Here is a 13,348-nt window from a genome sequence, read left to right on the forward strand (position 1 = left end):
CTTTAACCCATCTGTGACTTTCCGTGCCTCCCCCCCTCCTTTAGACTCCCCTCACCTTTATCCCTCCACCCAATTCCTCCCACCCACCTGCAAATCTCTTTTCTCTCCTGCCCACGTGAAATAAACTCGTCTTCCTATGTGCCAAGTTAATCTGCTGATGTTTGAGCAACATCTCAAATGTTTTTGGCCTTGAGATTTTTTCCATTTGTCACTTTAATATATGAGAGAGGCTCCTAATTGTAAGAAAATCACTGGAATCATATAATATGCTTTTAAGAGGTAATTGTACACTTGCCCTATGAAATAAAAGTACATAGAGGATCTTTAATGATCAGAGATAATAACCCATATAGTAAATGTAAATGCAGGTAAGGGATGTCACCAGGCAATTATTCCTCTTATTTAAATTATCTGACAACGTATTTTTCTTTAGCATCCTATATTTAAATCAATATCTTTTATTTACTTCTGACAGATTTAAGTCCATCTTTTTATTTTTTTTGTTAACTGTTACAACCAGTTTTTCATTCTGTACAGCAGAATGAATTATACCTCATGTATTGGGAGCTCTAAAGTCATGTAACTTCTATGCCACTGCAGAAAAGCAAAAAACAGCTTGTCGTTTTCCTGCCTCTGAGACACCAGATGAGCTCTTTCTCACCTCCCTTATCACCTGACCATGTTCAAGGGCAGCCAAAAGTGGAGTCAACTAACAGCACCCGTACGAATCTTGTTCTATATCAAACAACCCAGAGAGAAGCGTACACGGGTATCGTGATATCGGAGAGACCTTCTGCCACACTCGTAAATGAGGGGCACAGATGACATAACCGCAGGGGGGTGAAGCTGTCAGGGGGCGGATATGGGCAAACAAGAAAATGCAGGAGCGTGATAAGAGAGCAGATCTGGGTAGATGCCCGGTGCCAGGCGATAAGCACAGGAGAGTGTCAGGCCACAGATGTGGTCGACGGAAAGAGGGAGGTGGCGGGTGTGTGGAGTGGGGGGTGGGGGGGGGGGAGTGGGTAAGGTTGAGTGCATTAGGGCTGATGGGATATAAATGTCAGCCAGGGTGTGTCCGAGTGTCTTCTGATCATTCAACAGACACAATGAGACTGCTGGCTCTGCTGCTGATGGTCGGGGCTGCTGGTAACACGAATACACACATTCACTAAGACGCATGCACGCAAATAAACACACACACACACACATGCACACCTGCATATTTCTTTACTCATGTCAAACATTTTAAAAAGTAGGATGGTAAATTGTGGATAATGACTTTGAAACATGAATCTCTGTCATGCCGCTCTTGGTTTCATCCATTGTGTGTGTGTCTGTGTGTGTCCGTGTGTGTCTGTCTGCGTCTGTGTGTTACAGTGGCAGTTCCCCGTGAGGATGGACGAATCATTGGTGGACACGAGTGTGCTGCTCACTCCCGTCCTTTCATGGCCTCCCTCAACTATGGCTACCACTTCTGCGGCGGGGTGCTCATCAACAACCAGTGGGTGCTGTCTGTTGCCCACTGTTGGTACAAGTAAGCATCCACCGCTGGAGAATCCTATCCCTATCACGACATGTATGGTTTTCTCTTGTTGCCATTTATTTTTTTCAAATTCACGGCTTGTTTTGCTTGATTTTTTCTTTCTGCATTTTCCCCTTTGAGGTACAACCAACACATTCATAGGTGGAACACTAATGATTTATCAGTTCAGGAGCACGTGTGCAGAATATTATTAGCAAAAGAGGAAATTAAATTGATGTAGAATTATAAGATACATTATGCACAGAAGCGTTTTCGGCCCCCACATATTTGACCTCTCGTTCCAGTCCCTACGCCATGCAGGTCATGCTGGGAGAACATGACCTGCGAAAGTTTGAGGGCACGGAGCAGCTCATGAAGACCGACACCATCATCTGGCATCCTGAGTGAGTGAGGAACTTAACCACCCGGCCTTTTCTTTTGATTTCTGCATGACTTAATGATCCTTTTTATGCATTTCTCTCCGTGTGCAGTTATGACTACCAGACTCTGGATTTTGACATCATGCTGATCAAGCTCTACCATCCTGTGGAGGTGACCGACGCAGTCGCACCCATCCCACTGCCAACAAGCTGTCCAGTGGCGGGGACCCCCTGCTCTGTGTCTGGCTGGGGGAACACTGCCCGGGATGGAGACGGTTCGTTTCTAATTGTGATTTTAATTATAAAATACAATCTGACTGACAAATAATGTCGTCTGTGTTGCTTTTAAGAGATTGATTCTGTCACCGGCTCAGATTCCCTAGTGGAAAGCAATTAAGAACATTTACATTTAAGTAGTGAACTGGTTTTCGTGTGTGATTTGTTGACTAATGAGTATATCCTGTCAAATGTAGCGGTGTACATGCCAACACTGCTGCAGTGCATGGACGTGCCCATAATTGATGAGGAGCAATGTATGAAGTCCTATCCTGATATGATCTCACCCAGGATGGTGTGTGCCGGGTTCATGGATGGAAGCAGAGATGCGTGCAACGTGAGTTTCACCAAAGTTGTTCTGGACTCAAATCTCTGTGTGTGCAGGAGAATCCCTCATTGTGTATCTCCACCGTTTGTCAGGGTGACTCCGGCAGCCCTCTGGTGTGCCGTGGAGAAGTCTACGGCCTGGTGTCATGGGGTCAGGGATGTGCCCAACCTAACTACCCCGGCGTCTACGTCAAGCTGTGCGAGTTCCTGGGCTGGATTGAAAGAACCCTGGCGGCCTACCCCTGAAGAAAGAACGTGTTCTGTCCTCGCTTCTTCCATTTTCTTTTCTTTTCCTTTCCTTCTCTTTCTCTCGTGACTTGTCTCCTCTGACGTTTCCCCCTCACAAATCCAGACTCAGCACACATGTGTCGAAACATACAAAAACACAATAAAACCATTGGGTATGTGTTCACCGTCATTTCTGTTCATATTTTCATTTCAAAGCAACAAAAACTAAAAAAATGAAACCACATGGAAGCTCAAGTATGTGTCAGTTACAGGTTTATTTGTTTTTAATTTTTAAGATTGATTTAGACCTTTAGTTACTTTCATAAATAGAAGAAGATGAACACCATAGATTCAAAGTTTAAAAGATGAGGTAGCATATTTCTATTGTTTCACATGTTGACTCTTGATTGCTCCCTTTCTTTTGTTCAGATAATTACATTTTCCAATATCAAGCCTTTCATTAGTTTTTATTATTGGATTGTGGCTCTGAAAATACTTTAATTATGAAAACGAGAGGATTGTGTGACTATATTTATGAATCGGTGCTGAACCTACTGTGGAGATAATGGCAGTGAGATTATTAAACAGCAGGAGGCCTCAGTGGACAAGGTTTCTGTCAGTGGTACACACACACACACACACACACACACTCAGACACAAACACACACGCACTCACACGCACTCACACACACGCCGCACTCACACACACACACTCATTTACAGATAAACATGACACAAAAAACTATTCCAACTGAGGCTGAAGGAGGATTCCTTCATTTCTTCATTTACAGAGTCTTTGTCAGGATGACATTGTTCTCGTCACCTCACCCAGACCTAATTGATCCTTTCTTGGATTGATTCTCCTTTCCTCCCTCCCTTTACGTCTTCGTCTCTCTTTGACTGGGTGGGAGGGGCCGAGCCATGCGGCATCACCTACACACAAACACAAACAGATGTTTTTCCAAATCACACAAGGTGTCAAAGACAGAGGAAATATTGATATAGTTGTATTCCAGAATTTTAAGACTCTCTGGCTCTGCTGTAACATCCTCACATTTCAATTTAAAGTGAGATAAAAAAAAGCAATTACAGCTACTCTCATATTGCATTTCATTATAAGTTGTCAAGTAGGCACTTTAGAGGTGTAACAAACAATATCAGTACCCGTCCCACTGCACAGCAATAATTGCAAGAATCGAGCTGTTATTGGATACTGGTAAGGCTATTAGGATCCTAGTCAGCAAGATACATTGAAAAAGCATAATTCCAGTTCACGTGTATGATGGGACCACTGCACATGAAGCTAATAACTTACTATGGACATCTCGCTGGGATGAAGAAGACGTCTTCCCTTCTGTAGGTAGCTCAACGCTGAAAAACAACATGAGCCGACATGGAATCAACTTGATCGGGTTTACTGATGAGCATTAAAAGTCAAAACAGGCTCAGGTGGAAAATACTGGTTTACAGCAGCCATGGAGACTGCTGTCAATAACCTGTGGGAGAGTGGGTGTGGCCTAGGCAACCTCACTCCGCCGGAGTCATCGTCCTCACTGCTGTTTGGCTCCTCCCTCTGAGTCCTTAGTGGAAAGCACGCAACAGTGTTTTTATTTAATAACTGATCAGACCTTATATTTCAGAATTTCTCAAATAAATTGAAGTACTTTTGAACAACAGTACGAAACTTAGTGGCACAGTCCACAATTTGATGCCAAGTTACTTTTTTAAAACAAATTTTATAATTTCCTTAGTATGTTCACAAATCACAAAATAAAAGTACAATGCTTTAAAACATAAACAATATAAAACGCACCCATAACCCTTAAAAAGCACTCAACTGCAGAGTCACCACATAGACAATATAGACTTCCACATGTTCACTATAAATCAAATTAGAATGTAGAGATCATCATCTGGTAAGTCTCAGAATCAGGTCAATGTTTAACCTCCTCCTTGTGCACATGGAAACAAGAGGAACAGCGTGTCACCTGTTGACGTTTGCTTGTTGTTTGCGTCTCCTCCATGCCTCACTGACTCCCTGAGCCTGCTCGGGACAAGGAAACATGTCAGGCACCAGCTACCACTACACACATTCACGCCACAGCTCGCCAAGTCTGAGCACGAATGAACATTTCTGAGACGCTCGAAGAATTATCATGGAACTTACTGGACCGGAGTGGGAGTACTTGGTCAGCACGTTGGCTTCTGGTGGTTGGGGCTGGTTGGTGGGATGGGAGGAGTGGAGGGGGGTCTTGCTGTTTTTAGGGGGCAGAGGTGGAGCACAGAGGAGGGAGCTGGGCACCTGGTAATCCAAACTTGAGAGCTGTTGCTATGAGAGAGACAAAGTGAAGCAGGCGGCCAGTGAGTGTTACTGCTCTACGTTTTGTTTCTTCTTCATTGTAGGACATTGTAGGACATGACTTAGTGGAGACGGGAGGAAACTAGGAGGTTGGATGAAGATACAATTTGACCAAACTGACAGAAACATATTCACACACCTTCCTCAAGGCAGCCATTTCTTTTACCACAAGTTCAATATCCTCATGGTCCTCCTCCTCTTCCTCCTCCTCCTCCTCCTGGACATGACCCCTGCCTCCCACGTAGGGCTCGACGAGAATGGACTCAGTCCCTCTGATGACGCAGCGACAGTATGGACACGTGTTGCCCACTGACTTCTGCTGGATAGTAATTTATGACAGGAGACAGACCGGGTCATGGAAACACTTTAGACCCTTGATTGTGTGTTGCCTCAGGCCTTGTAAACTGTGTGTAGTGGAATATTCACACTTGTCTTAAAACAAGAAGGGTGTACAGTTTACTGAATGATGAAGAGGGTGGAACATATCACGTTCGACAGACAGAGTCGATTGTGGCTTTGTACAAATCTAAACCAGATAAAAGTGAATTGAACAATTTATATATTTGTATTGCTCTGTTACTCTTTGTCTTTTTGTTGCTCAAATCATTGGATAGTTTGTGATTCTCTTCAGATGCAGTTTGTCTGAGCTGTTTTTCCAGATTGCTCCCTGCCTCTTACATTATCTCTTTATTTTACACTTTGATATAGCTGCAGTTTGGACAACTGGTATGTGACCCGATTCAAACATTTTTAACTGTGTCTACCGCACTGGTTTTAAAAATCCTGGAATAAAGCTTCTGTTCCTCAGCTTTAAATTTGCTTTACTTTATAATCCAAGTCTCTGCTATCTCTCCTTTCATGGGGGGGGGGACATTAGGACCCATTGTAATTTGCTCAGGCAAGGTGAGGGCACCGCAGCCACTTAAAGGTTCATGGAGAACCGGTGAGTCTCTTTCATGATCACTCCTGTGCACGTGGCCTCAAGGTGAGCCAAGCAGTGTCATGTGCTCTGGACTTAGTGTGTAAATGGTGACCCTGTTGAGTTTATATGACGAAATGTGGGTGTTTTGTGAAGGGTCTGTTAAATCCTTTAAAATAGGTAACACTAAGGCAGGTCATTGAATTTGATGTGGGTGAACTTTTCTTGGCTGTCCATTGGATGATTGTCAGCAAAGCATTTAGTGCCTCTCACACTCACTGACATTCACTTTTTAGCAGGGTGAATGTGCCCGACACGGTTAAAAGAGGATGTGAGCCTGCAGCTCACACAGGAAGTCCTCAGCCAAATGTCAGGACACAGTGCTCTGAACCTTTGGAGAAACATAAATACCTCCTGAATATATCCGAGGCCACTGGATGGTCGACTGAAGGAAACGGTGGTCGAGCACGTGGCTGTAATGTGCCGGCAGCTTTCTGAGTGCATGTCTTCAAAGTCAAAAGCAGAAGCAGGAAGTGGGGTGGTACCAGTTTCATATATTGGATATTTCTTAAATGTGTTTTTTCCCCTGATGACTAATGAATTCATTTTTAAATGTGTGGCTATTTTTGCACTTCTTTTTTTTATACTGAGCATTCTTCCCAGACAAAAGTGTGTTTTCAGCAATTCTATATATAACACAATCTTACACACTAAATTAAGGCCATTCAGTGACTAGTCTTTGTGTAAAGGAATGTAAATGTGGCTCACTATTTTAACTAAGTCACATTTAAAACTCGTAAAAGCAGCTTTGATTATTTAAGATTATTTTTGCAAGGCAACGGAATCACTCACACGCTTCGTTAAACACCGAGCATACTTAAATAACCAGCTTCATCAGCCTACAGGGTTTTCACATACAAACATTAGAGTATTTCTTCATCCCAGACTCTTTCACTCCACTAAACTAAAAACTGTGCAGTAACAGTAGCTGAAGAACAGCTTGTGTAAGAGTGACAGTGGGTTTCATACCTGCCAGCCTGTGAGGCAGGGTTGGCACAGGAGATGCCCACAGGGCTGAATACGAGTGTCCTTATCCTTCTCTGCACAGATCTTACACAACTGGAAGGTGCTGCCGATGTCACAGTAAAGCTCGTACTGCTCCTGTCGGGTGGTTAGTCAAACAAGAGGCAGAAAGTGATGAGAGGAAACGATATCTCAGGATATGATCTTTGTTTTGTCTTGGTGCAGCTTCAAGATGCTGCGGGCACTCCACGGTGACGCTGATAAAGATGTTCAAAGTGCATCCGCTTACTTCTGTGACTATGACTTTGCTCCTCTGGCAAGGTTCACACAAGGCAGTCAGGTCGGGGTTCACATCACGGCCATCAGGGTACAGGTAGCTGCAGGTACACACACACACACACACTATGCATTGAGAGAAAACACAAAGACAAAAGGAGAATAATTCAGAGATCATTGTGCACATGTTTCTGACCTGCTCTCATTGAAGCCTTCGATGAGAGCCAGGTAGAGAGGTGTGTTCTCTGGGATGGTCTGGACGATGCTGCCCTCAGTGGTCACATGACCAATAGCCCACTGGCCCATTCTTGTGCAGCTTAGTCTGAAGATATAGCTGAGAGAGAAAGATCCTTGTTAATTGCAAGACCTAAACATTAAGAAGCTCCAGTTCACGCATAAGTTGCTAGAATATCCCTTTACAAATACTCTCAGTATTTACTTCTATTTTGTAATCATTTGATTTTGTATGTACTGTGAAAAATCTATCTGCTTGAAAGTTTGCTGCAGTGGTTCTTTTACTTTAAGGACCAAATTTGTCACGACTGGGATCAGTTTCCAGATGTGACGTTACTCAAGTACCCATCAAACCCCGACAGTGTAAATAATGTAGATCAACAGGTCCATACCTTCCGGGCCTGTGCAGGTAGTGCTCCAGACGAGCTACAACCTGGTCGTAGGTGAGGAAAGCCATGTAGCCTGGATGAGTCACTGCTAATTGGTTCCAGTTCCTTAAAAGTGACTTCCAGGGCTGTAAGGGAGAAGATACTCAGGATGAGAGAATAGTTTGGGAAATATGCTCATTTGTTTTTTTTTTAAACTAATCTTAACAAAGCTACAGACAGATAGCTTGGTTAGGGAAGAAGACATATTTTATCTCTTCTTTATTTTCATCTCAAGCTGCTTTTCTTGGTGACTTGGAATGTTTTATTTTCTGCTATATTGTTGATTATTTCTTACCTCAATGTATTCACAGTTTAAAATACGGGTTGAATGAATTTAACATATTCATGCTTGTTATGAGGGTAGCAACCTGAGGCCGTAAATAAAGATGGACGACATGACGGTCAAAAGGCTCATGATTGGTTGCGTGGGCCTATTGACAGGGCGTCACTACAGCAGACTTCAAATGCCCTTTTTCTGCAAGATTGCAGTTTCATTTCTGGATATTTGGAGGAAGTGGAGACTGCTCTGCAGTGTAAGCAACCAACAAATAGTCTGACATTTAACCCCATTACAGGAGGAAATGACAAACTCATTTTTGGATCATGCAAATAATGAGTGACCTGAGCTTTCACAGTGCTGGTATATATTGATTTTGTTATGGCTAGTGGTTTCCTGTTGTTTCTAGTCTTTAGGCTGAGATACGCAAACCTGCTGCTGCTGGTAGTTTCGTATTACTTGTATCACATTTCTTGTATTTAAATATTCAATTCATACCTTTTTTATACATGAATTGTTGAGCTCACCTGAAAGAGTCTGGTGAAGATGTCAAACTCAAACACAGAGATGTGGTCATTACAGGTGAGATCGATGGTTGATTTGAGTGCCATGGACTCCATCCCTTCCTCAAACATATGCACACTCCGCAGCTGCTCTTTAAAGATGTTCCACGGAACCACACACCTGCCAGAATACATGGAGTTGTTGTTTGCACACAGAAAATGCAAGAAATAAATGACTGACGATTTTACAAACTCACTTGTTGCCACACGAGTGCCACCAAAACTTCTCGGCCTCTGACTTGGTCAACCTGTAGGTGTCACCCTGAAATGATCCATCTGGAAACATGGCCCTCATCTCCCACAGCATGTGACTGAACAGCAGAGACAGTTTGGTCAAGTCTCTCCTGGGAATGAGACACAGCAGACTTTCAGTTTCGCTGCCAAATAGAAATAGACAGTGGCCATGGAAATAAAAGTAATATCCCACATCCCACACACTGTCACCCTGTGCTGGAAAGTCCACGTCATCTTACATATGTTCTACAATTGTTTTTAAATTCAAAGGATAAGTAACGTGTAGTGAAATATGATCATACCTTGAAGCACAATGTCTCTGTGGTTTATTTATCCCAGAATTCACATTATTTGCATTCAAAATATAATTTTTTAAAGATTTTATAGTAAAATATAATTTTTGATTGAAATCATAATAAAATTTGCATTCTATTACTGTGACAAATTTAAATAAGTCTGTGTGTTTTAGAGGAGACGGAAATACTTGGAAGATTCAATATTATATCCTTTCAGTTGAGAAAGCAGAGACAATACTTTCCACACCCGCTCTCAGACAGGATGCTCTGTGCTGAACGCTCGTCACCACAAAATGTTCCACTGGCCAGTGTGTCAGCTCAGACCAGTGTCTATTAGGCTCAGTTCTATTTCTGTGCTCATTTACACACTTAATTTTAAGCTATCTAGAGTCGTGACTGATCTGCACATGTAACACTATGTTTCTGTTCCAACATTCCAATCACTCCTGCGTCAGAGAACTCACTGTGCATTTAACAAAAAAGTAGAATTGCAATAGAGAGGTTTAGGATATTCACTCATCAAATATTTGTCAATGACAAAACTTTTGGGTCTGCAGAGCTGAGCCTGCGTTCTGGAAAATTGCTGCGATCAGATGAAGTATCTTCAGTCAAGTGTTTTACTCACACTTGAGGTAGCTCAAGTATTTTGAGGATTTCAGAGGGAACATTTTATACTTTTACACCTTTTTTCTCCAACTATAGAAGCTTATTTTCCTTAAAAAAACTATGAGATTATGTTATTCTGTCATACATTAAAGTGAGGATGTACAGAATTACTTGTGTTCTGTATTTATTAATATCCCACTCTGGTGAGACATTTAAAAAAAAAAATTCATACTATCTTTGAATAATTACAGTATTTCTACCGTGTGGTTTTGCTTCTTTTATTCCTGCACAATAAAGAATGTGATTGACTGATGCGTTGACAAATATGTGTGTTTCATCCATTGTTCAGCTCACCAGTATCTTTGAAACATAGTATCTTTGCAAAAGTCTTCCAGCTGCTAAACCTTCCTCTGTCAGATGTGACGCCTCCGCCATCAGTCGGATCACACTTCTGTTTTTAGCCTCACATCAAAGCCGAGCAGAAAGTCCACTTATTAAGGGGCGATTTTTGTTTTCCACTTTCCAACAGTCAACGTTTTATACAACAGGCTGAGCTCCAGCATCCGAGCCTCAGAAAGAAGACATTTACAGCAGGATATTTAAAATTAGACTAAAATTGAATATTTACACAATTTTCCCGGACATCTAAACCCCATTTTACATAACGCATTGTAGATTTGCCACATGACTGCCCATGCAGACATGGCTGCACTGAAGGGGGCCATCTGTTCTCTTACGTGTGCAGAGTAACCTTCAAGATGATAAATTAATCTTTTGTTATTGCTTTTCTGATAGTTTCAGCTGGAAGGAAATATGTGACAAAAGCGATATATAGATGGATGGATGGATGGATAGATAGATTGATAGACATATACAAGACAATCTCTCCTGAGCTGCTCCCCTTCAGATGAAATACTGCTGCTGTTGTTTGTACTTTCCCCACATTAGCATCACAAAGACATGGGTTTGGCTCTAGTTCCATACTCATTATTAGTCCCAACAGGATCACGGCCCAAACACTAAAACTAAAAAGTGACTCGATACAGCTTCTCCAAAACTTCCATTTTAGCTACAGAAAGTGGTCATAATTATTGTTTACTGTCTTGGGGAGTAAAGAACTGTAAAACAACGGCCAAGTTTTTCAGACGTGACTTTTTATCTTTAAGATTTGAAGATTACTTTTGGTTCTTATTCTCCTAAAGAACATTAGTTGAACGGCCCTGGTCGAACCATTCTACATTAATATTGACGGGCCGGCGTCCTCTTTTAGAACTGAAAAATTCTTTATCTGTCTTTTACAAAGGTTGAGTGCAAAGAGAAATTTCAACTATGATACACAAAGGATTAAAAAACTAGATTAAGAAAACCTTCAAAAGCGTGATGGATAATTGATTCAAACAGTTTATATCAGATCTGTGTGGGGTGTCAAAAATCCACTGACAGAGACACAGTTATGACATTATTGATTTACATATATATAGATATATATAGATATATATATATATCTATATATATAGATATATATAGATATATATTTTACTTGCTGTGAGCAACAATTATAAAATTTATTTCAAACTCGGCAAACTTGCGGCAGATAAATCCGAGATCATATCTTAAAAATGTGGCAGAAAACGAACTATATTAAGAATAATGTTAGTAGAAAGGTTCTTTGGAGTTTGTATGACACACAATTATTCAGTCTTTAACCAATTTTTTCATTTTCATTTACAACAGTCAACTTTTTATACAACAGGCTGAGCTCCGGCAGCCGAGCCTCAGAAAGAAGACATTTACAGCAGGATATTTAAAATTAGACTCAAATTGAATATTTACAAAATTTTCCCGGACATCTAAACCCCATTTTACATAACGCATTGTAGATTTGCCACATGACTGCCCATGCAGACATGGCTGCCAATTTGTTGTTAAAAAAAAATGAGAGTGGACCACGATTATGAATGAACGGATGAATGAATGAAGCAAATGATTTGTATCGATATTTTTTCATGTTAGATATCGGCGGATTGCATTTTGGAAAGAAGAATTTCCAGAAAGGAAATAAGGAACCAAATATTTCCAAACCGACTCTAATATTTGGTTTCCTTGTATGTGTCTGAATGTGTAGCCATGAGCCAGGAGCGCTCTCACCTGTGACTCGATGTCTCCTCAAATATCCTTTCCCGTCCTTCTTTGAACAGCAGCACGGCCCTGTCTGTCTTATCCAGCAGGTTTCTGACATGGAGCCTCAGGTAGACGGCCTCGTCTCCCCGGGGCGTCTGTCCGCCTGCGGCCTTGGACCCTTTGTAGGGCCCCCAAACCCGCGTGAGCAGCGCTGTCGTCTCAGATACCAGGTCGGGCAGGTACGGCGGACTTTTCCTCAGGCCCAGGCGGGGGTTCGTGCACAGCTCTTGGAGCTTGTCCAGTCTCCTGAGGGCCTTGTCCACCAGCTGTCGGTCCTCGCTTGTTGGGAGCTGGGAGCTTGAACCTGCTGCTGCCGTCATGTCGCTGTTGTGTGTGAGTGAAGTGAACCATGAACTACTTTAAATACCTGTATGTCCTTGTGCGTGAGCCGACTACTGTGCTGAGAGGAGAGGAAGCTCTCAGTGTCTGAATGTCTGAGGTAACTTACAATGATTTCTGTCAGTTGTCTGCTTCATCTGAGAAGCTCACATCTTAGCGTCCTCAAACAGCAGCCGTCCTTCATCCGTAGCATGATAACCCAACAACATCACAGTAGGCAGCGATGGACGTGTGCAGAGGCAGCATTCAAAGATGAGAAGGTCCACTCTTTGTCCCTTCACCCTCCTCAAGCTCTGTCACACTGCGACTATGAGAACGAGTGAACTAACAACAGAGGAATGGACGACAACAAAGAAACAGTTTCAACTTTTGTCATCCCACTCCTTTTTCTCCTCACTCGCTCCACCCTCCTAACTCCACACAATCAGCCTCTCTTGCCCATAATAACACAGCCCTAACCCTCCCAGTAACATGCATGCATGTGTCACAGCAACACCCCATCTCAGGTTCATGTACTCACAAAGCAGTGGAAACACCTTCTCTGTCATGGCCTCAAACGCTGCTGTTTCTTCTCCGTCTCTCTCTCCTCTACCCCCTTGCAACGTTTTATTGGTTTCCTGGTTTCAGGCAGATAAACAGGTTTGCTGCTTTGCTCTATTTCTCAGACCGGCACCCAGAGAGAGAGAGAGAGCGAGAAAGAGAGAGAGAGAGAGAGAGAGAGAGAGAGAGAAGGAGGGAGGAGGAGGGGGGACAGAGGTGTGGACTATAAACTAAACATCCACTGAGAATGAAAGTAATAAGCTGTGAGGCCTGAGTAACAGACAGGTAGACTGCGTTTCGACAGACAGGGAAATAAAAGGAAAAGGTCAAAGGTCATCAA

General features: G+C 42.5%; 2 protein-coding genes across 3 annotated transcripts; one reads left to right on the forward strand and one right to left on the reverse strand.

The window, feature by feature from the left end:
* Window positions 1-1,036: 1,036 nt before the first annotated feature.
* LOC133964981 (trypsin) lies at window positions 1,037-2,923 on the forward strand. Its single transcript, XM_062399337.1, has 6 exons — window positions 1,037-1,146; window positions 1,378-1,534; window positions 1,828-1,926; window positions 2,014-2,177; window positions 2,376-2,515; window positions 2,599-2,923. The coding sequence occupies exons 1-6, from the start codon at window positions 1,047-1,049 to the stop codon at window positions 2,749-2,751; spliced, it is 813 nt and encodes a 270-aa protein (XP_062255321.1). The 5' UTR covers window positions 1,037-1,046; the 3' UTR covers window positions 2,752-2,923.
* A 202-nt stretch (window positions 2,924-3,125) lies between these two features.
* cblc (Cbl proto-oncogene C, E3 ubiquitin protein ligase) lies at window positions 3,126-13,125 on the reverse strand. Of its 2 annotated transcripts, XM_062399333.1 has the most exons (15): window positions 12,989-13,124; window positions 12,578-12,792; window positions 12,097-12,453; window positions 9,010-9,156; window positions 8,777-8,933; window positions 7,937-8,058; window positions 7,507-7,644; window positions 7,324-7,411; window positions 7,041-7,172; window positions 5,232-5,411; window positions 4,901-5,062; window positions 4,722-4,777; window positions 4,230-4,313; window positions 4,049-4,104; window positions 3,126-3,666 (listed from the first exon to the last, which is right to left on the reverse strand). In XM_062399333.1, the coding sequence occupies exons 3-15, from the start codon at window positions 12,447-12,449 to the stop codon at window positions 3,533-3,535; spliced, it is 1,809 nt and encodes a 602-aa protein (XP_062255317.1). In that variant the 5' UTR covers window positions 12,450-12,453; window positions 12,578-12,792; window positions 12,989-13,124; the 3' UTR covers window positions 3,126-3,532. The 2 variants fall into 2 exon arrangements, with proteins under 2 accessions (XP_062255317.1, XP_062255318.1); XM_062399334.1 differs by having other exon boundaries at window positions 5,232-5,408; window positions 12,097-12,792; window positions 12,989-13,125.
* Window positions 13,126-13,348: the final 223 nt, after the last annotated feature.

Source organism: Platichthys flesus, chromosome 11 (genome assembly GCF_949316205.1).
Source record: "Platichthys flesus chromosome 11, fPlaFle2.1, whole genome shotgun sequence".
In the NCBI taxonomy this organism is placed as follows: Eukaryota; Metazoa; Chordata; class Actinopteri; order Pleuronectiformes; family Pleuronectidae; genus Platichthys; species Platichthys flesus.